The sequence below is a fragment of the Parasteatoda tepidariorum genome, chromosome X1 (assembly GCF_043381705.1).
Source record: "Parasteatoda tepidariorum isolate YZ-2023 chromosome X1, CAS_Ptep_4.0, whole genome shotgun sequence".
Taxonomy (NCBI): domain Eukaryota; kingdom Metazoa; phylum Arthropoda; class Arachnida; order Araneae; family Theridiidae; genus Parasteatoda; species Parasteatoda tepidariorum.
In genome coordinates this window covers 65,989,127-66,013,246 of record NC_092214.1, presented here as the reverse complement: position 1 = coordinate 66,013,246, position 24,120 = coordinate 65,989,127, and the positions used below count along the sequence as shown (strand labels likewise).

The following is a 24,120-nucleotide window of genomic DNA, read 5'->3' as shown; positions in this document are numbered from 1 at the left end:
TTCGGAAGGCTAAGTTAAGCACATGATTGTCTATCACGTTTATTCAAAGATAGCTCCATGCTTTAAAAAAAAAATTTATAAAAAAAACTTTTTTTATCATTATTTATTTTTTAACTTAATAATGATGAAAAACATTTTTGTATTAAGAAGTTTACAAAGTTTTATATATTGTTAAGCAATGTTATATTAAATGGAAAAAAAAGAATGGTATGTTTTGAATATGTCTCTCGAATAAAATCAAGTTTTTGAAATACGACTATTTTAATTATTTGTTCAGACACTATTTGACCAATTTCTTTCAGAATTTTGTTGTCATTTACAGAAAAAAAATTTTTTTTTCGATTGAATTATCTTTAGATAAACGTTTTATAATTCAGAGAAATAGTAATTTGATTCAAATATTTCCAGAAGAAATGAGAAATACACAAATAGAAATTAGTATTTAAGGATACCAAGCCTCCGATCGCTTTTCTGGCTTAACTATTTGAGCCACTTTTTACAGATTGCGGCCAACCCTATGTATTTTAAGGGTCAAAAATCTGAATCTGTGGCCAAAAAAAAAAAAGTTTATTACGAGAAAGTATGATTTCAGTGTCTGATTTCTTGACTTCATTTACCGCCTGCTATAATTAATTATCATATTTAATACTAAATATTGCATCCTAGTACCGATTTTTAGATTCTGGTGTTTCGCTTTTATTTTGCGCACTGTACTCTTCAAATTCTAATCCTAACATTTAAAAAATGCAATCAATTTATGGCCTACCGAGTACGTTGAAAAATATGACATATTTGAAATGCATGAAACTATTAAAAAACTTGTGGTCTTGCATCTAAAACGTATTAATTAGCAATTTTAAGCACACAAGCAGACATCATTTTAAGGGGCAATCGAACGTAATAGAGAGGTCAGCAGCAAATAATTATACTACTAATTGTTGTTTAAATATAATGAAATATTTACACTTTTTATGTGAAAATAAAAGAAAGAGCTTTCAAAATAGTGAAGTTAAAGCACCAACTCCTTAATAACAAGTAACACAACACTGATAACAAATAACACTAAAAGCATTCTAAGTGACCATCTTGCTTGGTTACATTTTGGTGACAGCCCTCTGTATGGGGCTTTATATTAGTTCGTCTTAATCTCTAGTAATCTCATCAAAATCTTTTGAGCTTTAGCTATAATGTTCGCTTTCCAAATCGTGTGCTTTAGTGAAAGATAGTTTTTTTTTCCAAAGCAATTATATCTTCAGTAAAAAAAAAAATAATTTTCTGAAGTCTCCGATGTACTCCTTTATGTCTGCAAAACATTTTCGTAACAGCGTTCTTTTGAGATTACTATGCACCCCCTTCCATTTCTGCAATATCCTAATTTGATATTTTAACTATCTTGTTTTTTCTCAATGTCACTTTTTTATTTCTATATTTTTTTATTATTTTACGGAACTTAATGCTTGTCAATAAAATGTTTCTTTAGTGGGCTAAAGTTAAAGTTTTTGGTCCAATGACCCAGCATTTTCATAAGAAAATGAAAAAATGAATAAATAAATAATGAAACAGTAAATTACCTGTATCTAGTATTTTATTACTATCTATTGATATGTCTCTTTGTCTTGTTTAACTTAACTTAAAAGCATTAATTAGTCTTCTGTAATTTATTATATTTGTTATTGTCTTAGCTGGACATTTACCATGGAAATATTTTTTCCATGGAAAATCTGCTCATATAATTTAAATGAGAAAACAGTTTTCCGTGATGATCATCCGTAATATATAATTTTAGATTCCTTGTCAAAATGAAATAAAAAAAGTACAGCAATTTGGGTTACAAATTGATGTTGAGGTATGGATGGAATAATAACGCTATCGAAATCGGACAAATTAGTATTAAGGAAGGATGGTGTACGAAACATCCAAGCCTGTTTGATTGACGGTTGAAACGTGGAAGTTGTCTAATACTCGTCTTCATCTCATATCTGTTTTTTTCCGGTAACCAAACTGGTTTTGATATTTTGTACACACCACTTTTTCCGTTTTGATATAGGTCTTCTTCAATATTGATTTATTTTTATATTTCGATACCGTTTCTGTCGCATAAATAAATACTAATCTTTGACCATTGAGTTTTCTTTTTTTTTGTTTTTCAGTTTTGCCAAAGTTTCTAAAAATATATATTAACTACAGTCATTGAAGAAAACCTTGTTTATTATTATTTGTTTTAACAATTCCTACAATTCAACCTAATCCAAAACATTAAATGTTGATTTTGTGTTTTATGTTTACAATATTAAAAGTTTTTTTCTTTTCGGCAACGTTTATCCTTTAAAACGATTAACCCCGAAGGTACCTGATTAATTCGTATTTTCTTTTAAACTCACACAGACTATAATACTAGCACCAAATATCTGTAATGATAGACTGTTCATAGTTAAAGTGCTCTTCCGCTTCATCAATGTAAAGCATATAATAAAACATCACTAAGATGTCAGGAATTGAAAAATTACTCTGGCTGAGATGTATAAGCTAAGGGTTCTTAAAATGGGGGGTCTGACTCCAAGAGTGACTTACACTTATTTAAGTAAACATCCCGCAAAAGACTACTTGTAAAATAAATATTTGAACATAGTATTCGATAAAATAATCAAAAAAGTTTCGAATTTTCTCAATCAAACTAAGAAAAGGCATAAATTTTCATAATTTTACAGCTGGTTCTGTTATTGTTAAAATTGAATAAGTTTGATATTTTAAACGTTGCTCAATTGATTTAAGAAATGATTAAATCATTATTTTCTTTTTAAATCGTCTTCTAATTTTATGTTGAGTAACGAATGATTTTATAATATGATTATATGTGATTAATTATGAATATATGTGAACCATTATAACTTAGTATTATTAAAAAATTCAGATTCGTTATGGGTAATTAAGAAAATATGAACTAAAGTCGAACCAAAATCTATTTTTTTACTCAAAGCTTTTGTTTTTTAATGTTTATTATCTTTCATTATCTTGATTTCATAATCTGAATTCCAAGCTCATATTTTATACCGATGTTTCAGCATTCTATAGCTTCCTTTTTTTTTATTTAGATATAAAAAAAAATTAAACAGACCAATACAAAGGTTGCTTTTAAAATTCATAATATATTATAACTCATATCACAAGCGCAAAATAAGAATGTTTACACCGTGAAAACGTGCATGCTTAATGGAATTATTATTAATACTCGTAAAATGTATAGCTGGAAATATTTTATCATTAAATAAGGTTTTCTTTCTTTTTTAAGCTTATTTTTTAGCATGCTTAAGTACTACCATTATATTATAATACTTAAATTATATTCGACTTATCTAATAATTATAATCTAGTAATACTTGCAGTTTTCATGCTGCTGCTTATAATACAGTAGTTCTGTCGCTAAATAACTTTCTTTTTCATACTTCAAGGTACCATGTTTATAAACTCGCATATCATTAAACCCGAAAATGCTATCCACTTTTTCTAACGCTATTTTATTCGTGAATGATCGCACATTGCGAAAGAAGGTGTTGCTTAACACTAATAAAGGCCGCAACTTAGAAATTAACTCTTTGCCGCAAGACTTAAAAATGATCCTTTCCAAAAATTCAGTAATGAATGATATACGCTGCTGCATTTCTCAGTGTCAGAAGAGCGTGAATTTATTTAGAACCTCCACTAACACGCTATCCTGAGTGTCTTTTGCTCAGCACCAGATGGGAGAGGGGCGGTCACTAGGCGTGGAAGGTTGCCATGGTTACCGACAGGATACAAATAGTATCAGAAACTAGGACAATGCTCTACCACATATGAAAAGATGGGAGAAACCCCAATGGCTGACCGTGCTTTAATGGCTTAAAGAGTTAACTTGAAGTTGGGAGTGCGTGTCATGTTGGAAGGGAGATATTAAAGAAAAAGAAGAGATGGGATCATTCAAAGAATAAAATATCTTTTTACTTAAAAAGGGATTCAAATGTTAGAAAATGTTATGTTATTATCATTAGGGTAAAACTTAAACAAAGAAATAAATTATGTAGATGCTAATATTAGATTGATCTGAAGGTATGTAGCTATCTTTTGAAGTTGATAACCTTGATTCACCATTTACTCCTTTTCTAGACGAGACCTAACATGCCGTGGTGAATCTTTGGACTTATCAGCTACTTTTAAAACTATTTACAGATTATCACTAAAAGAGCTTAACAGATTATCACTTAGTAGATCATCACCGAATGTTATTATTTTTTTATTAAAAGAGAAATGTTTTCGAAGGGTCTAAACTTGTGTCGTGACAAATTCATTATTAATTGAAATACAACTTTTTGATTTTGTCCCTCACACTCAAACTTACAACGTTAATTTTCCTGAGACAAGCATGAGATAAAAAAAATTTTTTTACTTAATATGAAATATTAATTATACTAAAATAAGTGGTATGCAATTTCAATATTAGCAATATTATATATTAAAATCTTGATGATACCTTCGGCTGGCGAAGAATAAAATTCCCCGTTTTACACGCAAAAGCAAATCGACCAAGATTATGTATGTTGCATATTCCTCTATACATACATACTGAATGTTTTAAATATTAAGTATTGTCTAGAATTTGTATTGCTCTTCATTGCAATACTTTACAATAAAATAAAAGGGACTGTTTTTTTTTCTTTGTCTTACGTGTGACCAGATTGTATAGAATTTTCTTTAATATCTTTAAATTTAAAAAAAAGGGTATGCAAGGTAATAACTATATATATATATATACAGAGATGCCAACTGCTCCGGCCACGCCAAAATAATTTTTAAAAAAACGGTAAATAACTACAAACTAAATTTTGCAAATATTTGACTATTTTTGCTTGCTTTTTAAAAGGTATACCATGACATAACTACTATAAAGTGGTAGATTATATAAGCCTACGAATTATTTAGAAATAGTGGTGGATAAAAATCTACTAAATTGAATTTATTAAACNTATATATATATATATATATGATTGAATGACCGTAATAAATGAGAAAGCATTCGAAGAGATGATGAATGTATCAATTGTTACAGATAATTCCCTTAAAATCCCAAAACTTTGCCATGATTAGTTTGACAGTATTAAATTTTAAAGCTATTAACCTCTACATATACTTAAAGATTTATAAGAATATTACACAAAGATGCCGCTACATACCCGAATCAACTATACCTAGCCACATTAAATAAGACCGAATACAGGGTGTCGATAAAAGAATGATCCCAGTTTTAGTGGCATATTTCAACAGTTTAATTAGAACAAATCATGCATCTAATTGTATGTAAACTAACTGAGTTTTTCTTAAAAATATAAAATTTTTTAATGTTTTGCGGCGGAACGTATATAATTAGATGATTTCGGTAGATGTTTTAGCTTCATGGAGTATCACAATTAAACTTTAAGTGAAACTCACTTTGAGACGTTGAACTGAAATTACAGATTCACTCTTAGCAATTTACAGAGCACAAAACGTGTTACAGGAGTCACCATTTTACGTAAACATTCAAGCAGTACTTACGCAGACTCGTATTTTAAACTGTGGGAAGAATTGGACTTAAAGGTGGATGTGTTTACCTTCAATATGGTACATAATTTTTTTTTTTTTTTTTTTTTTTTTTTTTTTTTTTTGTGTGTGTATGAGTTCAAATTAAGCTTTATGGTATGGTATTGAGACTTATATTTTCTGTGTCTACTCTGTATTTTACATATAATAAATTGGGGGGAGGAAATGTCACGTGACAGCGACACGTTTTTGTTCTTCTTTGAAAAAAATCGTTGAAAAAAATTACTTAAATAGTGCTACATTTTAATGGAACTACGTTTGTTTGAGTTTATTTAATTAAATTATGAGGAAATTGGATCTATATTATTTATATTTATACTTGGGTTTAAAGTATAAATTTTGTTCGAGAAAATAATAAGTAAATTTTTTTGAATCAAAAGGGTGCAATTAATCAGAGCAAATGCGAATTGTTATTTATTTCATTACTTACTTATTATTTATTTTTAGGTTTTTTTTATTTTTTACTTTGTTTATAATTTAATATAATCATAAGAATTAAAGTTGAAATATTCTAATATTTTTGTGAAGAATGTTTTACATATTGCTAATCAGAAATACTTATTGCTCACAATCATTTCTTTGTTTCTCTCCAATTGTTAAATAAATAAACTTGTCCTGTTCCTATTTATAGTTGCGCTCGATATCCCATTTTAAAATTTTATGTAATGGAGACGAATCTTTATCAAAATTTATTATTAGTTATTGTTATTAAAATAGCCCATGACGAATTCAAGTTATTATATTGTTCAGTTTTAAAATAGTTTTTAGTACTATGGCAAATCATTATTTTTAGTTTTGGCATTCACTCGTGACTTTCATTTTAGATTTTAAAGAAAAAAATTTAATACTCTCTCGATAATACTAGTATAGTACATTAGATTTTTAAATCAATATTCTAGTTTATTTCTTATTTATAAATAAACAAAAATCGATATTTTAATTTTTGAACATTTATATTTTTGGTACTTAAATCAAGAGACGTGGTTTCTTTAAAAGTTTGCGTAAATCTTAATTTGTTTCAGAACTATATATTTACTGAAGAAGTTCAGAACTATATCACGTTAATTAAACTATATAATAAGGAATATAATTTTTGCTTTGGAATTTTAATTTATCGAAACTCAAAATTTATAAACTTTGATTTTACGTAACAATTAAATGATTCAACAATCCTTTGTAATCATCTCAATTCAAAAACTAATTATTCAGCTTAATTTTAATTTAACAGTTTTCCTCAGAGATTGACATCACTGAGTTTTTAATTTGCTTGATATTTTCCGAAACTGGCTATTGTTGCTTGCGTTCTTAACTTCAAATATTCAATCTTTTTTCTCCTTCTTTAAGGTTTGACTTTTCGAGCAATATTACTTCTAAAATTGCAAGATTTATGACTCAATTTCATGAACACTCTTTGGACAATTTCAGTTGCGCGAAGTCGCACATCCTTTTTACAGTGGCGTTGCCATGACGACATGAAATTGCGGAACTCTTCTTTATAAAGCTTGTCAAAAATTTTTAATTTTCTGTCATAACAGTGCTCAGTTGAAGTCTGGAATTTCATTTTTGTTCTAAATCTGTCGTATACCCTTTCTTAATTAAACCCATTGGAATATCTTTAGGAGTTAAGAATGTTGATGTGATGTGTAAATTATCTTTTGATCTTAAATGTAATGCTTAATACGGAATTAAGATCAGAATTTCTAAATTTGAATGTGTTGATTTATTGTATAAAAGAAATCTTAAATAAGTTATTAATTTAAAAATATTTATTTATATTGTGTTAGTTAATTTTTACACTATTATATCACTTATCTTAAAATGATAAGACAGATTAATGTGCTGAAGTTCCGCATCAACACATTTTTAACGAATTGTTTTATTTCAAATATACTGAATTAGTTTTAATCTTCCAAATAGGAAATGCCTCTTGTTTTATGTCATACGTTTTTAGTTATAAAAAAGTTTCATTTATATAAGATTGTCGTCATTAAGTAAGGTTGTCAATGGTTCAATTAAATTAGTAAAATGTTCCAGAAATTATGCATATACATCAGAAAAAAATTCATTACTAAACTACATATAGCGCAAGGATTGCAAATTTAGCTGTCAGACATAAAATCTAATTTAAGATTATTAAGGATAAAAAGATGAAAAATGTTCATTCCCATAATTAAATATTTTAAATATGTATAGTCTTTTATCGAGGTTATAACGTACACAGTTACTTTAAACTTTATTTATAAAGTTAGGGCTCCGTCGAAACCGATTTGGGAACCTCTGATTACATTTCACTATGTACTAAAAATTATCTAATTTAGTGAGTGACAATTCATGAAGTTTTCTTGATGATAAGTTTAATTACTTTCAAATAAAACTGCTTTGGTTGGGAATGAGGCTACAACAGTATTAGCATTTATTCAAACAAAAATAAATTAAGTGAAACCGGGTAAGTTTTCTTATCTTGATTTATGTATAATAAATAATTATGTATAACAGTTTCAAGTATATTTTTAATGCAAGTTAGGTAGAACATATTAGCTTAGGTTTCATTTTCACTCCATGTGATGTTTTGAAGTTTATTGTCTTATTTAGATATAATCCTATATAAAAAGAATTTTTCTAAAAAACAATATTACTGAAATATTAGAATATATTAAGAATATTGTAAGCTTTTATTGAAGTGTATTAAAAAAAATTTTATTATTATTATTATTATTATACACTGAAAATGAAAGTATGGTCAAAAATACCTGAATATAATATTATTTACCTTGTCTCTGGCTCTAGGGAAACACCAAAAAGCACTGTACATTTTACCAAAACGCTATGGTAATGACTAATAATGACTATGGTAATGACTATGGTAAAATTAGCAATAAAATATTGTTTTGTTTCCATGCTGTTTGATAATAAACGTGATAAAATTTGGTAATTTTATCATGATATTTTAGAACATGACCTAAAAATCATTTTTTCGGTTGTATTTACTTTTCAGTTTTGCATTTTTACTAAAGGTGTATAAGGAACTATAATTTTGAACATACTAGAATTTCCAGTAAACAGTCATGCAAACGGAAAAATTACCAAATGAGTGGTTTAAAAACCTTAAATTTTGGTTTTATTCCCAATATTATATTTTTTTAACCAGAAATATGGTTACTATATAAGTAATTTAACCAGATTTGTTTTACAGTATACTTTAAACATTTGAAGTTCAGACTGAATATTTATGACGCTCCAAACGTGTGAGTCAAAGTGTCAAAATCCGGGGTAGAAGGTCGAAAACAGGATCGACTGAACAAAATAGAGGAAGTTAAATAACCTATATTTAGTGAACAAAATGGTAATAATAGTCTAAATTTAAGCAATTAAAATTTAATATAGTTCAAGAAAAATATAAATTTAATCTTTTTTTTTTAATCTTTTTTCTTTTCTTTTTTTTTCCTTCTTTTTTATAGAAAAAAAAACTTTCATATTTATTTGGGTTTTATACAGAATTCGGGCTACATAACATGTTACCCCGAAAAAAATTCCATATTAAATGACGTTATAAAGTACCGGCTCTTTGGGTGCATCATGCGTAAAATCTATTTTTACCGTAAAATATTATCCGTATTTTTCACAGTAATATTTATTTAATTAGAGTGATTCAGTGATTTTACTGTAATTATTACTGTAAAAATTGGGGTATATCAGTGTTTTTGTTCCGTAACATGGTCCGGTAAAAATTTATTTTATGGTAAAAAGATCCAGCACTCATGGTGCTGTTATTTTTTACCGTAATTTGATCCGGAGTGTTTCATAGTGAGCAATTAATTTATTTTTAAATGTAACTTAAAAAAGGATACGTTCAAGACATCGAAAAGTTGTCACTTGTTTAAAATTATCATTTTCAAACTTATTTCCTTTCTGCAGTATGTTTTTTTATTTATTTATTATTATTATTATTTTGTTCCAATTGTTATTCTTATAGCATTTTTAGGGAGGGAAGGCTTTTTTTTCTTCTTAAGTCTAACTTATAAAAGAATAAAGTTATCTAATAATTATTTTGATTTGGTTTCAAAATAGCATTGTTTTTACAGTGTAACATTTTCATACGATAATAATAACATTTTTAGAAAATAATTTTTCTCATAAACATTAATATGCTCAACTGAAACACTCTTATTACGTGAATGTTTGTTATTTGCCTTATATTGTTCATAAGGGGGAAAAGTGAACAAAATCTGAGGAATTATGACTAGTAATCACAGTAAAGCTAGGATCAAAACTATCAAAACCAGTTTATTTGCAGGATGAAACAGTAGGCGACCTTTCATTATACTACTGCAAAAATACTGGTTTTGATGATTATGAATCTTAACTTGATTGCGATTACTGACGATAGCTGTTTGTTAAATTTTAATATTATTTTTGTTTTTCCTCATTAAAAATTAATAATATTAGTTTACTAGTTCGTGACCTCTACTGTGTGTACTTTTTACTTTATTTTTCTAAATATTCTACAATTATATATATCTTAAAGGTGCTGATTTCGAAATATCCTGTATAATCATAATAGTACTATATGTCGAAGTTGCAAAAGATTGTTGCTTGGAGATTTTCATTTCTATGGATAGCAAAATATGAAGAAAAAAAATTTCGTCGATAAAGCAGAAGGCTTAAAAAATTACTTTCATTTAAAAAAAATAATATTATATCTTTAGAGAAGACTAAATAACTATCATAAAAGTTTGACACCTTAACACTTAAATCCATGGAAGGTTATTAGATTTAGAAACTCGGTTTAGAATTTTAACTATAACATTAATTATTCTATTGAAAATTTACTGATGGCGTGCTGACAATTTTTTATGAAGAAAAAGATCTGGGATCATTTATTTGCATTAAAACTTTTTGGCCTAAAAGTGAATTCTTTCACAGTGTTGTTTTAATCAAGCCAGGCGGGCCGAAGGGCTAAGAAACTTTGATGCGAGTCATTTGAATGACGTCAGCTAGTGATTTTTAAATCAATATCGGTGCTGAACCATAACAAGAGCACGTGGCGGATGTTTCGTCTGCATCCAAACTAGCTCAATGCTTTAGTGTTTGAATCGTCAGATTAAACTTAGAATGTATTAACAATAGTAAACAACATTATAAAATAATTATTTATGGAAACAAAACATGTAAGGAAAACCAAAATTACAAGAAATGATATTGGATTTCTTTTTCATTGGATCAAGAATCCATTCTTATTTTTTATAGATTTAAGATTTATAATAAATCAAATTTCATCTTTTATGCACAAAGTCTTTAACAAATTTGTATTACCAAAAATGTTCTTAGGCTCGATATCATGAGTTCTTCAGATGTCACTTCCCTCGGAATTCCACTCCTAGAAATGTTTTTGAAAATATTTAACTGAATTTTAAGAGATATTTTTGTTTTAACACCATAAATAAAATTATCAGGTTGATTTTTCTTCTTGGTAATTTAAATTATATATTTCATACTATTTTTTAATTATAGACTAAAAAGAGAGTGCGACAAGTTTCTCATTATGTAGTCCTGATTGACTTTATATTATGTAGAACTGAAATTAAATCCTCTCCTTAAAAAATCTCTTAAAAAAGAGGTAAAACCTAACTTGCTTTTTTTAGAAATAACGTTTTATGTTAGGATTTTTTGTAATAAATTTCCCAGTTACCTACTGATATTGAGAATTCATAAATTGTTCCATCAATAATCAATTTACCATCAGAAAATCATTAAGACAAACATAACTATTATAAATTTATATGCCATGTCTTTTAAAAATGGTTCAAATCTGTTTAAAAAAATGTGATATTTCACGCTAAATTACCTTTTATTTTCAAACATTTATATAAAATGTCAGTTAACTACGAATGAATTACACTGTTAGAAAATTCTGGAAAAAAATAGTTAAATAACAGTTTATTTAATTCCATTTTCATTCATCCATTTTCAACACGTGAAAAGTTACCTGTCCTGCAATCCTTAATTAGGGCTATTACTCTCATTCACACATTGATGGCAGCACTATAAAGCTGCTTATATATCTTCATACCCAGCTAAATTTCTCTTTTATGGTTTCGAATCCATGCTGGTTGTAAATGGTTAAAAAAACGTATAGTTTTGCATTCATGTTTTTTTACCTTACTAGTTATAAACAGTTTCAAAATCTTAAAGGTAAAAATATGCTTTACCGTAAACTTTCTATTAATTAGGTAGACAGACTGCTGCCGGTAATTTTACCATAATTTTAGGAAGAAAATTCTAACAGTGTAGAAGGGGCTGGTATGCAACTATACGCATGAAATATTTTCTGTAAATAGTGTTAAGAGATATGTAGAATTTAAGTCTACAGAAATGATTAAAAATGATTTCCCAAATAAAAATAGACATAAGTAGTGATCCTTACTAACTTTTCATTAATCAATTTCCAGATTTTAATATGATAGAAAGAAAATGTTTTTATCTCATAGTTCCTGCAATATTTCTGCAATCATTAAGTTTAAGAATTTATTTATGCCTACTTTTTATGAGCCTTTTAAATAAATCATCTGTTTGCATTATTTAATTCAGATTTACTTTCTGATTCTTTTTAATCAATCTGCCAAGATTTTATATCAAACTATTTATGCCAGGTTTTTCCATAATTGTCACCTTTAATATATATTTTATAAATCCTTGTCTAAATTGAAGTACAAAAATATGCATATTATGGGTCAAAAAACAAAAACTCCTGCAAATTCTGGCGAATTATTATTGAGAGAGGCAGGATTGGGAATATCAAGGGAGTGATAGATTGCATGTAGTCTGTAACATTTTGCTTAACAATTATACAGGGTGTTCCGTAAGGACCACCCTTAATATGTATTTTTAAATTCCTTGAAAAACTGAAAAAAAGAGTAAACACATTAGGGTTCGCAAAATAATCCTGAAAGAGATGAATTTAGCATTACTCTTATAGAATTGTTTTGCTAGTTTCTGTTTTTGGAGTTTGCTAGTTTCTCGGATGATATTTTCCTTCTTTTGCTCCATTCTACGTTAATTAGGATTCGGAAATTTCCGTTTTTGTTTTCAGACAACTTTCAATGATATGAAAAATCGGACAGAGTTGATCTCTTGCTATATTTTATTTCTCGTTCTCGCCCTTTTTTTCAACAATTATCGGAGAAAAATTCTGTTTTTCCTTATCTTCGCACTGTCACATATACCTCAAATTTCTGATCCTGAGTTTTGTAATAATATCGTATTAAAAAAATTTGGAATGTAAATGTTTTTTTCGAAATTCTTCGATTACACGAACTAGGAAATTTTGACTAAGTTACATCTCAATTTATAATTTTGCCTTAAAAACCCTCTGCAAACACTTTCTCTATAATGGACCTTATTAAGCGTAATCACAAATTCTCGGATGATATACATATTTAATTGTAAAAACACAATATTTAATAATTTCTTTCAAAAAATTTTATAATATTTTATTATGTTGTAATAAGTATTTCATTCATTTGTAATAGCGTTTCGAAATTATAACATTGGATTTTTATGCATGGATGTATTCAACAAAATTTCTAATTTGGCAGGGGGAAAAAATTGAAACGGGGAAATGCCAATATTTTTCCTATTTTTACTTGCTACCAGAAATTTTTGCTGTCTACCTACATTTTTCAAATTCTTGGAGTCCTGACCATAACCAGTACCTAATTTGTGGGGAGAAAACTAATTTGTTTATTTTGAAATAATGTTTTGTTCAGCAGATTCCATAGTGATAGGCAAATGTGGTGACATGAGTTTACTTGAGAGTAAAAATCAATAATATTGATTTTATTTACTCCTTTATTATAGTTTGCTTGCAAAAGGTAAACAACTTAGCGTTATTCTTATTTACGTAGCTTTCTGCGTGTTTTTTTTACCTTTCTCGCTGTCTTAAACAACTCCGTATTGTCTTTTTAGGAAATTTTAAAACAGCTGTTATTTTCTAAAAGCTTAAGTTCTTAAAATCATGATCATGTTTAACTAGAAATTCTATTATTATAAACATTTTTGTGATTACCCAACAAGTTAATCCTGGTACCTACTAAAAATATTGATAAAATTTACTTAATTATTTGCGAACTGAAAATGTCTGATCCCGTATAAGGATACATTTTAAGTTTTTCTGTCTTGCACTACCAACATATTGCCTCATAAAAAAAACTTTCATACATTAGATTCAAAAATACATCTTTGTAGTTTTGGTTGTAGCTGTGTATTTGGTCATGTGAAGCTTTGAGGCGTTTTATACTGCGTGTTCTGATTAACAGCTCTTTATACGTATTTTTAGAATCTTTGTAAAAACTGAAGTGAAAAAATTAAGGGTCACAAACTAATATTTAGCACAAACTATTATTTCTAAGTAGAATAGTCCCTTAAGAAACGCTAGCTGTCTGTATAACTGTGGTTAAATAATTTCAAATACAAGCTCTTTTTGTTTTAACCGATCAAATATCTTGTTTAATAAAGATGTGAGTGCTATCTGATAAACTTTTCCTATTATGGCTATTGTTAATTATTATTTTTTCGTTAATTTTTTTTAAATATAATAAAATCGATACTTAGAAACACGATCAAGGTTTAAATAAAAGAATCACACTGCGCGAAAATGGGGTTGCCGGAGCAATAGTGGACTATATTGTTAATTTGCGAAATTTGATTGCGGATAAAAGTGCTAACTGATGTCTCATTTAGAAAGGTGCATCCCTTCCAGACTTTTACTTAAACAGAAAGAGATGCTTGCATACAAATTTCGAATTTGTTTTTTTGTTTTTAACTTAACTTACTTTTGTTTTTTAACTTACTTATTACAGACTTAAAATTCATGAATTTGTATGAAATATTCTCTTAATTTTGTACAATATTTACTAATTTATTCAGGGANCAAATTTTTGTTTCTATATATATGTATATATATTTTTTTTCTTCTTTTCTTTCTTTTTTTTGTTTTTTGGATTTCCTCTTTTTTACTTTCTGACTACTCTCATCCCTGTTTATTAAAAGTTGATTACATTTACTTAATTCTTTCGATAACATCATTTGAAATTCTTAAGGGGGAAAAAGTAGTACGTGAGAAGAAGTTTCAAAATTGTTAAAAGGAAGAAAACATCTTGCTCAAAATAGGCATCAACAGTTCAGCTCTTCTTTCCATATTTTATTATAAGGTAAAGAATTTGACAACAGCACCGACATCTATTTTTGCATAATGCCTTTTCAATATGTTTAACCTATTCATCACACCTTTATTAGAGAGCACGGATTGGGCGTTGTTCTTCACTCCCCGTAAAATGTCATTTTTTTTACCTTTTTCTTTCGAAGAGATAAAACCTTTTTGCATCAAAGCAATTCTGTATGCAGCTAGAATATTATGCATTAAAATAATTCTACAATTTTTTTCGAAAAGAGTGAAAACTCAGAAAGTAGTATTTTAAAACCTCAATTTGAATGCCTACATATTCTGAATCTTGTGTTTCTTTTTTATTAAAATAATGATTGAATTATGTTTTAAAACAGTTCTGTAATTGTTCACAGTTGACAATTAGAAAAATATGGTTTCCTTTCAAATTATTTTAAATTTTGAATTAAATATAATTATACATAATTTTTTGATTACTAGCGAGTAGTCTCCATGGTACCCTTTAATAATCAAATAATTACACTCAGTTTTTATTTTTCGTAAAACATTATTCTATATTTCGATTCATTATCAGATGTGCCAGGCATGATTTTTGCTGTAAGAAAATTAATACGTCAATGTAAAAATGAGTTTAAAAACACTAATGAGTTAACTAAAACACTAGTTGCTTTTCTTTTTCACACATTTGTATACTTTTACGCATCTAATTTGTTGTTCTTTTTTTTTCTTATAGCATGCAAGCGGAAAGAAGACCAGCAACAAGCTAAATCACAAAATACACCTAAGAAGCCTCGACTTGTTTTTACTGATCTTCAAAGGCGGACATTACAAGCGATCTTTAAAGAGACAAAGCGTCCTTCAAAAGAAATGCAAATTACTATTTCTCAACAATTAGGACTAGAACTCAGCACTGTGGGTAATTTTTTCATGAACGCTCGGCGACGATCTCAGGACAAATGGCAGGAAGAAGTAGATAAATGTGGCAATACACCAACTGCTACAAAGAATAGCTCAACCACCAATAACAGCAGCGACGCGACGAGTCCCGACAGCAAACCGACTATTCTAACAACTATTGTCACAACTTCGTAACCAAAGGGGTTTAATGCTGGCTGTCGGGGTATGTGAAAAAAATATTGGGTGAATTTCTTTTTTGTATGAATGAACTTTTAAGGAAAATGGATCTGACAATTTCGCTTCAGAAATAAATTGTACGACCAATGATCAGTGTTTAAGCGAAAGAACTCTAAAGGCCATCCAACTTGTAAATTGAAAACTTTTGCTCAGTTTTATTTTTATCAGAGATTTCTAACTATAAACTATCTAGCCACTGAATATTAGAAAGCTTCCATGTATATTTTTCTTGTACAAAATTCAATTAATTGAGTTTAAGATTGTTCGATAGAACAAATTTTATTTTTGTGTATAGCTATAAATACAATATTTTTGCAGAAAAAGGTTGTTCTAACCTATACTCTTCATAAATATAAAATTATACGTAGCTCTAGCTCATTCATAGACGTTACTCATTAGTCATTATCAGTAGGAAATAATTATTTATTTGGATTCTTTTAAATGAATTACTTTTATTTACTTCTTGTAAACAACTAGATTTTTATTTACGATAGCCATGATCTGTGCAGAATAACGAATAAATTTGTAGGATCTCACTAGCGAATTTATAAAAAGAAAAAATGAAGTAAACCGATAAAACATAAATTTTAACATACTGTTAAACTATCTCTGTTTTAACAACATTAGACTTTCGATTTAAAATGTCAATTTACAAAAGATGTAGTAAAGTCTGAAACTCACTCTGTTGGCATTCTTCATAGGTGCCTACATCGAAATTTTCAATTTGTGCCTTAGAGTTCTTTGGCATTGAAAAAAGCATTGTGAAATAATATCTTGTATAATTTACAAGATGACTTTTCTATTTATTGAGTTGATGAACTCCACCTGTCCAAGCACAACCTAGACTCATCTGGAGTCTAAGTAGAAAATTCATATGTGTATATGTGGCTAAGTTCACTTTGTTGCTAAGCCTAAACATACCATTGCTCATCTGTGTCTGTCAAAGTGAACAAGGTCTTATTTGCATTCTCGTTGCAGAATGGCTGCAGCTTTCACAAGAACTATGCAATAAAATAGACAATAGCACTTCGTGATAACATTGTATATAATCAACTAAGATACACTATCATTTTTGCAAGGTGGTTAGTGCACTTTGCCAAAAAAAAATTAAATCTTTATCCTAAAATTTCTCGCGAATGACCGGTTTATATTAATGCATTCCAAAATTCAATTTTTTACAATCTGTACTTTTAAGTTTTAATGAATTCGCTGAAATTTGACAAAAATTTACTTTTTTATTAAAAGCGTTGTTAACCTTGTTCACTTTACTTACTGTTATTAATTTATATAAATTGCTCTCAAAATGGATATATTTATGCAAAGTAACTGTATTTACTAAAAAGAGGCACTATAGTAAAGTAAATACGTTCTCAAATATTATGGAATAAAGAGCCTTCGACTGTGTGATAGATATTTTAGGAATTAGCTGTAATATACATGAGTTATGACGTCATTGTGCCGTTCTATAGAGGAAGAAAAATGTATCAAATAGAGAACGTTCGCAATAATTCTTCAACAACTGATATATAATTAGTAAATTGTTAACAATTGCCGCCTAATATAGATAATAATAAATGGTAAAGATATCGCAATAAATTATTCAAATGGACATACATCAATATTAGATTTTCCAGCGTTTATAGTTAAAAGTCGGCCGTCCATAGATGACGTCACGCTGGACGACAGTTGATACCTAAACTTATAAAAGCAAAACTAACAGCATTTCTCTCATCAAAAAACTCATTTGAATTATCTTTGATTTATTTATTTATTTATTTTTTGTTTATAGTGAAAAAAATGAGCTTTCTATTTTTCTGAAAAGTACATTTAATAAAATTTTTAAGATGTGTTCAGAAACCTTCACCAGATAATATTTTCCATTTAATTGACTTGTTTCACAGTGAATTAACTGACTCAATCCCTTTTTCATTTATGACATATTAACTTCATTCTGTAACAGTAATCGATTGTCAAAGCAAGAAGTAATATTTTGAATGTTTATTCCATCCTACTTAATTTCATGCTTTATTTAAGTCAAAGATATAGTCTAAATTTTAAAAATTCACGACCGAAACGTGTTATTTAATTGGTAAATTTCATGATTTATCAGCGTTATAGAATCGCACTTTTACGATATAATTACAGTTTAATATCAACGTCTTAAATTACGAGTGCTGACAACCTGCATTTCGCTTGAAATTTTGAATATCTTGCTTGCATTTATTTAATCCTCTAAAAGACTTTTCAAAATTTTAAGGATATTTTCAAAGCCATTTACATTTTGTTTTAATGCCACGAAGTTTAACAGTTCTCTTCTCATTTCAAAAACTCATAAATAGGTTCGAAACTTGCTTCCTAGTTAGAACAATAACGATTACTTTTGGACCATTTTCTGGTTACTTTTTACTTTATTAAATGTATTAAGTTGCTCTAAAAACCCCCCTTTAACGCTCGGAAATCATGATTTCAGAGAGCTCTTAGTCAACTTATAAGATTAAGAGATAAGATAAGATTAAGAGATCTATGTAAGAAGACAGATTGAAGAAAAGATGATTTTTACAAGCTTTAAGTGACAGCCTTAATATTTTATATCCTATGTTATACAATTGTATCTTTGCTTTTACTAATATAATTATTTAATTAGCATTAAAAGAAACGTAATTGAGACACAACTTTAAAAAAAATAAACTTAACAGCCACAATCATATTTAAATTAACTTAACTATTTATTATTAATTCACAATCTATCAAACAATTTACTATAAATAAGAAGTGGTGTTTACTAGGAATAAAAATGACATTAATCTTTTCCAGTATTTTTTTATTCCATGTAAAGTTGAGAATGTTATTTATTTTTGAGCTAATGAGAGAGAGAGTGTGTGTGATTTATTTGATAAAGTAAATAATTGATAAACATTCCATGTTTTATTACAAAATAATTTATCCTAATTTCTTGTTACAAATTAGTATCTAGTCAATTGATAGACTGTGATAGATTTTGTTGTCTAAAGATATACTCTCACAGTTAAAAATTATAAATGAGGTGCCTGGATAACTCTAAATTTCATACTGTTAAAATATGCTTTTCCTTAGCCATTTAAAAACAAGATTTAACGATTTGTCTACTGTCATAATTATCATATCCATAAACTATGAAATGCTTTTAAATTGTGTCAGTTAGAGACCAATTCTGTTTATTATTAGAGCTTATTTTTTATGTATTATTTTATTTCAGATTTGTGCAGCTATTATTGTAGTCATTACTTTGTGTTAAAAGTCGTTTTAATATGTATTGCTTATCATTTTAAAAATATTTTTATAGAAAAATGGATTGATCTTTTCTGTTGCATCATACTTATTTTTCTATTTTAAAATTTGCATTTTTTTAATATGCGCTATCATCTTTTCATAACCTGTATCATCTTTTTTAAAAATTCGTAAGTGATATGTTAGCTAGTCTTCATCATTACGCATTAACCTAATCAACAAATATTGTTTCTTTATGCTGTATTGTTATTATTTTTATTTTTTTAAACACGACAAAGCACGGGACTTTAAGCACAGAAGTTAGATTTTCGAGTCAGAAGGAAATGATCATAAGAAGTGTTACAGCAGAACTGAACTATATCACTATGTGCCAAAATTTTCAAAAATTAAAATGTGTTGATCAGTTGAAAAGATCATGGTAACTGCTAGCGTTTATTTCTTACCCAAAGTGTAAGCAATAATATAATAGATTCCCAAAAATTTCGAGAATATGGAGTTTTTTAAAAGCTTTTATCTAACTTGAACTAAGTTCACTTTATTTTGTTTTATTTTTACTCTATTAAATGTACAAAAATAAAGAGATATGATAATGAATCAAGTGAAGCGAAACCTTAAAAACATTATTTCACTGATAGCTTAAGGCATTTAACTAAGTTTATTTGCTATCTTTCTAGCATTAACGTTAAAACCTTTTTTGATAAATAAGAAACTTTGCAAGCACTAAATAGAGGCTTGTATCCATTTTCAAGCATGAGACATTTTGTAGATATTTATGACACTATTCTTTGTATTTGCACTTGAACGAAGTGCTTCTATTGAAGTCTCTCTAAATCGTCAAAAGGAAAGAAAGAGCCACATATTTTTATATGTCTCTAAATATATATTCCGTACATAAGTCCTCGCGCACTATTCTGACTTAAAAACAGCTGACACAAATGTTTTTCGCATATTTCTATTCATAAATTGGAGTTAATTTATTAACCACTGTGTATTAACTATCCTCAAAAAGACTTCGTTTCTGAATTATTCAATCATTTCTGAAATCAATTAACCTCAAAACATGGCTGAAATATTCAAAATTTTAATTTTACTTTCTAAAAATAGCTAATAAATAGTAAAATTATTATTTTAAACTTGTTTTTAGTAGAATTGGATATTTTTAAGACACCTTCTTTTTAAATGCGTATGTTAATAATAAATATTTATAGTAAAAAATTAATTCTAGTAGTTTATTTTGATGCAAAAATAAGGTTTTTAATTTGCTTAAATGTAATAAATGTTCTCGACCATAAGTTTAAATAGAAGCAATTCCATGAATGTTATTTAACGGTTAATCCTATGAAGAAGCATAGTTAAAAGGTGTTTAAAAAACTCTTCGTGTAGGCTACTACGGTTGAAAAAAAAAGAGCACTCTGACAATTCAATGGTACCACCCTAAAGCAATATATCTTTGTATAGTTGAAAGTTGAGTAACATTTAGCGCAATCCCAAAGTACACTTCAATGTCAACGTAGATGTGAAATTTGTGCACATTGCGCTAAAGGCTTTGTCTATATCAAGCTAGAGTTTTTTATGCTTCTAGTTTTTACAGAAGTATATGCATATTGTAAATATTTGTGTTTATACATATGTAAATGTGAGAAACAAATTTGTTTTCTTGGTTTCCATTCACTACAGGCCTTTGACAATCTACTTACTTTTGTAAAACACAAAAAAAATATATTACTTTGAATGACACCTTATGTAGACGTGTGCTTTGACAGACTGTTAATTTGGCAATTATGCTCATGATTTTTTAAAATATTAAACATCATTTCTCCAAAAGGCGAGAAATTATTGTTTATCAACTAAATTTGTTTAACTATATGATAAAGATCTAGCGCTTTTTTGTCTCCAGTTTCCTTTTTTTTTATTATCCTATTCAGCAATCTATCTACAAGATTAGCATAGATAACAAAAGAATTAAGAATAATCGTGAAAATTTCAAGGAAGATAGATAATTATATTAACGAGAAAATTACAGAATTTTTAATTAAATCAAAACCAGATGAAAACCATAATAAATGCCATTTTTCTCGAATAGTTAGGTTAAGAATCTATAATTCGAATAGTTAATATATAGTTGTTATTTTTTTCTTGAATGATCTGCGAAGCACATGTCATTAAGAAATGGTGAAGAATTACATAAGAAGCCAAGAAGAGTTGCTTAGAAAGGGAAATTCACCGCAGAACTTTTTTTAACTCCTCACACTTCAAGCGTGGCAAACGAGTATTTTGTAGAATTTCGCTCAATTGTATGAAAAGATTGTCACATTTTTACTTATTTTTTTGTATGTACATATGTCAACGTGTGTTTTCTGATCAACAAAATGTTGTCAGAATGAATTGTGGTAAATATGTATTTACGAGAAGTACAAGAAAGGGAACTATTTATTTGAAAAAAATCTTTAAAATGAAATGGGGGAGAATTCTCTACTGATTTTTTTTTATCTGGAAATTCGATGTTGTAATTTTCGCGACCAGGTGGTCCTAGTTTGTCTGTGTTATTTTAAATGTTAATTTTTACCATGTTTTGAAGTTGTATTTCATTTCTATTTATTTTACTTTTTTGTATTTAGAATTTATATAAAAAAGAGGTACTTACACTGCTGTAAAAAATGTTGAAAAATATTTTTGTTTGTTCAACTTAAATATACTTTTTGCATAGTTGTGCTAAAAAAGAATTTTTTTTTATGACTTTATGCGAAATACTGAATAGCAATTTAAACTCTTCATTGTTTTCCATTTTGTGTTCAACGGTGTTGCACTAGTTACATTTTGTATGAAGCAGTGACAATAAAAAGTAAATCTTAGAACAGAAAAGAACTTATAAACCCTGAAACTTTTTTTTCATTGTTAACCAACACTGAAAATATTTAATACAACCAAATTTGTCGTAATATGACTACTTGAATATTTTTTTTTAAAATTTGGAAATCACGTGTATTTTCATCTTAACTTACTACTAGTACACGTAAAATTCCTTAAATGTGTATTTTAAAGTGTTGTATCGCACAATGTTTTTAATACCGGTCGCCAACAATCGTATTTTACATAAGTCAGTAACGTTATCTGAGACCGACTTACAAAATCATCATTCAACAAAGCAACACCAAGTTTTTGAATTAATTGGAGAATTTAACTGCTTTTAAGACAGCAATAAATAAAAACTATTATTTTTTCGAAAAATATATGAACTGATATGAACGAAATATTTCGAAAAATATAGGATTTTTTTTTCTATATGTACAATATTTTTAGCATGTACAGTATAATTAATAAATTTGTATACTTTCCTGAAAGCAATAGCTATAGTCTTGTATGTCTAGGAAAATATCAGAAACTAAACAGCGCTAAAGTTTCTGGAAAAAGTTTTTTATTTATTTCCTTAGTTGAATCTAATGAAAATCTTAGAGGGAGAGAGAAATTCTGAAAATATTTCATATATTTCACAAGAGTGAGACGTATCAACATAAATCATCTGATATGCTCATTATATAATGTTAACAATTAGCGTTTTTAATTAGAAAAGATTATCATTTTATTTAAATAAGGTGTATGTTTTTTTGATATTTTAAGAACAATTTTAGCACATTATTTAAGAATTTGATTCTAATGTAGAACAGGTAACTTTACAAATTAAGCAAGTATCTTATCGTACATAGCTTAATTTATCATACCCATCTTATAAATAATCTTGCTAACTTGAATAAAATTTTACATTTTTGGTAAGTTGATTTATGTTCATACGAATGTGTTAATAAAAAAAGCACAATATCCCCTTCTTTTAATCAACTCAGTCGTATTACTCTCAAAGTTTCTTTTTTTTTTTATAAAGAAAACGCGGCATCTAAACAAAGAACTTGAGCAATATAGTTATAGACATATTAATGTACCATGTCAAGCTTTATAAACAATGTAGCAATAGCCATTCCTAGTATCAGAAAAATAATAATTTGTTCAATATTAAATTCCATTATTTTTTTAAAAAATATATTAATAAACTGTCTAGAAAAGTTGATGAAGACTACCTTAAATGTGTGTTGTTCAATTGCTGTGAACAATTTAATTCCATTTAAGAACATGATGGCGTTTTCTCTTAATAAAGCGCCAAAAGTGCATAATAAGTGCAAATGTAGTGTGGGTACCTCTGATAATTTGTTTAAAACAACTATTCGTTTTCCATAATTTATTTCTAGTCATTTTGAGCTTGTTTTAATTTTACTACTATATTTAAGAGCTTCAAAATATGGCGTAGAAAGTTTTGTTGTAAACTTGATTAATACTAGTCATTTTATTCCATGTCTATTTTTTTATGTATTTGTTTCAGTTTCTGCAACTATATGTTTTAAATTATTCTTGTGATTGTCGTATTTATTGCTCTGGGTAGCATCAGCCTACTTGTAAATGATGTATATTTAATTATCATGCATTTTATTACTTTTATAGTTATTTATATATTATATGTTGTTTATGTTATGTTTTACAATGTTTTTAAAGATACCAGTCTTAAATGGTGGTCACATTTTAGTATTCTCTAATCCGAACCATTAACTTGAAATTAAAGAAAAGAAATGCTATTCAAATTCCTTTGTTTCTTTTTCTAACTCGTATTTTAAAACCACCTGCAAACATATCAGTTCCATTCTTGGACTTATAGGCAATAACAATTATGTGGTCTTTGATAAAAACAAATTAAACTGTATGAAAGTACGGTAATATGTATGTGATATTATTGTGTTCTTTTTCAGGCAAAGCCTTTTATGTTTTTCGCGATTTCCCTGTGCATTTCTTCAGTGATGGCTCAAAAATGTTTCCATTGTTCTCATTTACAATTTCAAAAATAAAAAAATATTTACCCTATTACATTAACAAAATACAAACTGTTT

At 27.7% G+C, this 24,120-nt stretch overlaps 1 protein-coding gene across 1 annotated transcript in view; it reads left to right on the top strand.

Moving 5' to 3' along the window:
- LOC107437115 (hepatocyte nuclear factor 6) overlaps positions 1-23,817 on the top strand; it is a 93,685-nt gene extending 69,868 nt beyond the window's left edge. Inside the window, exon 4 of the mRNA XM_016049013.4 lies at positions 15,525-23,817. Within this exon, the coding sequence (XP_015904499.1) occupies positions 15,525-15,883 (359 nt within the window). The 3' untranslated portion in view covers positions 15,884-23,817. The remainder of the gene's footprint in view (positions 1-15,524) is intronic.
- The last annotated feature ends 303 nt before the right edge of the window (positions 23,818-24,120 follow it).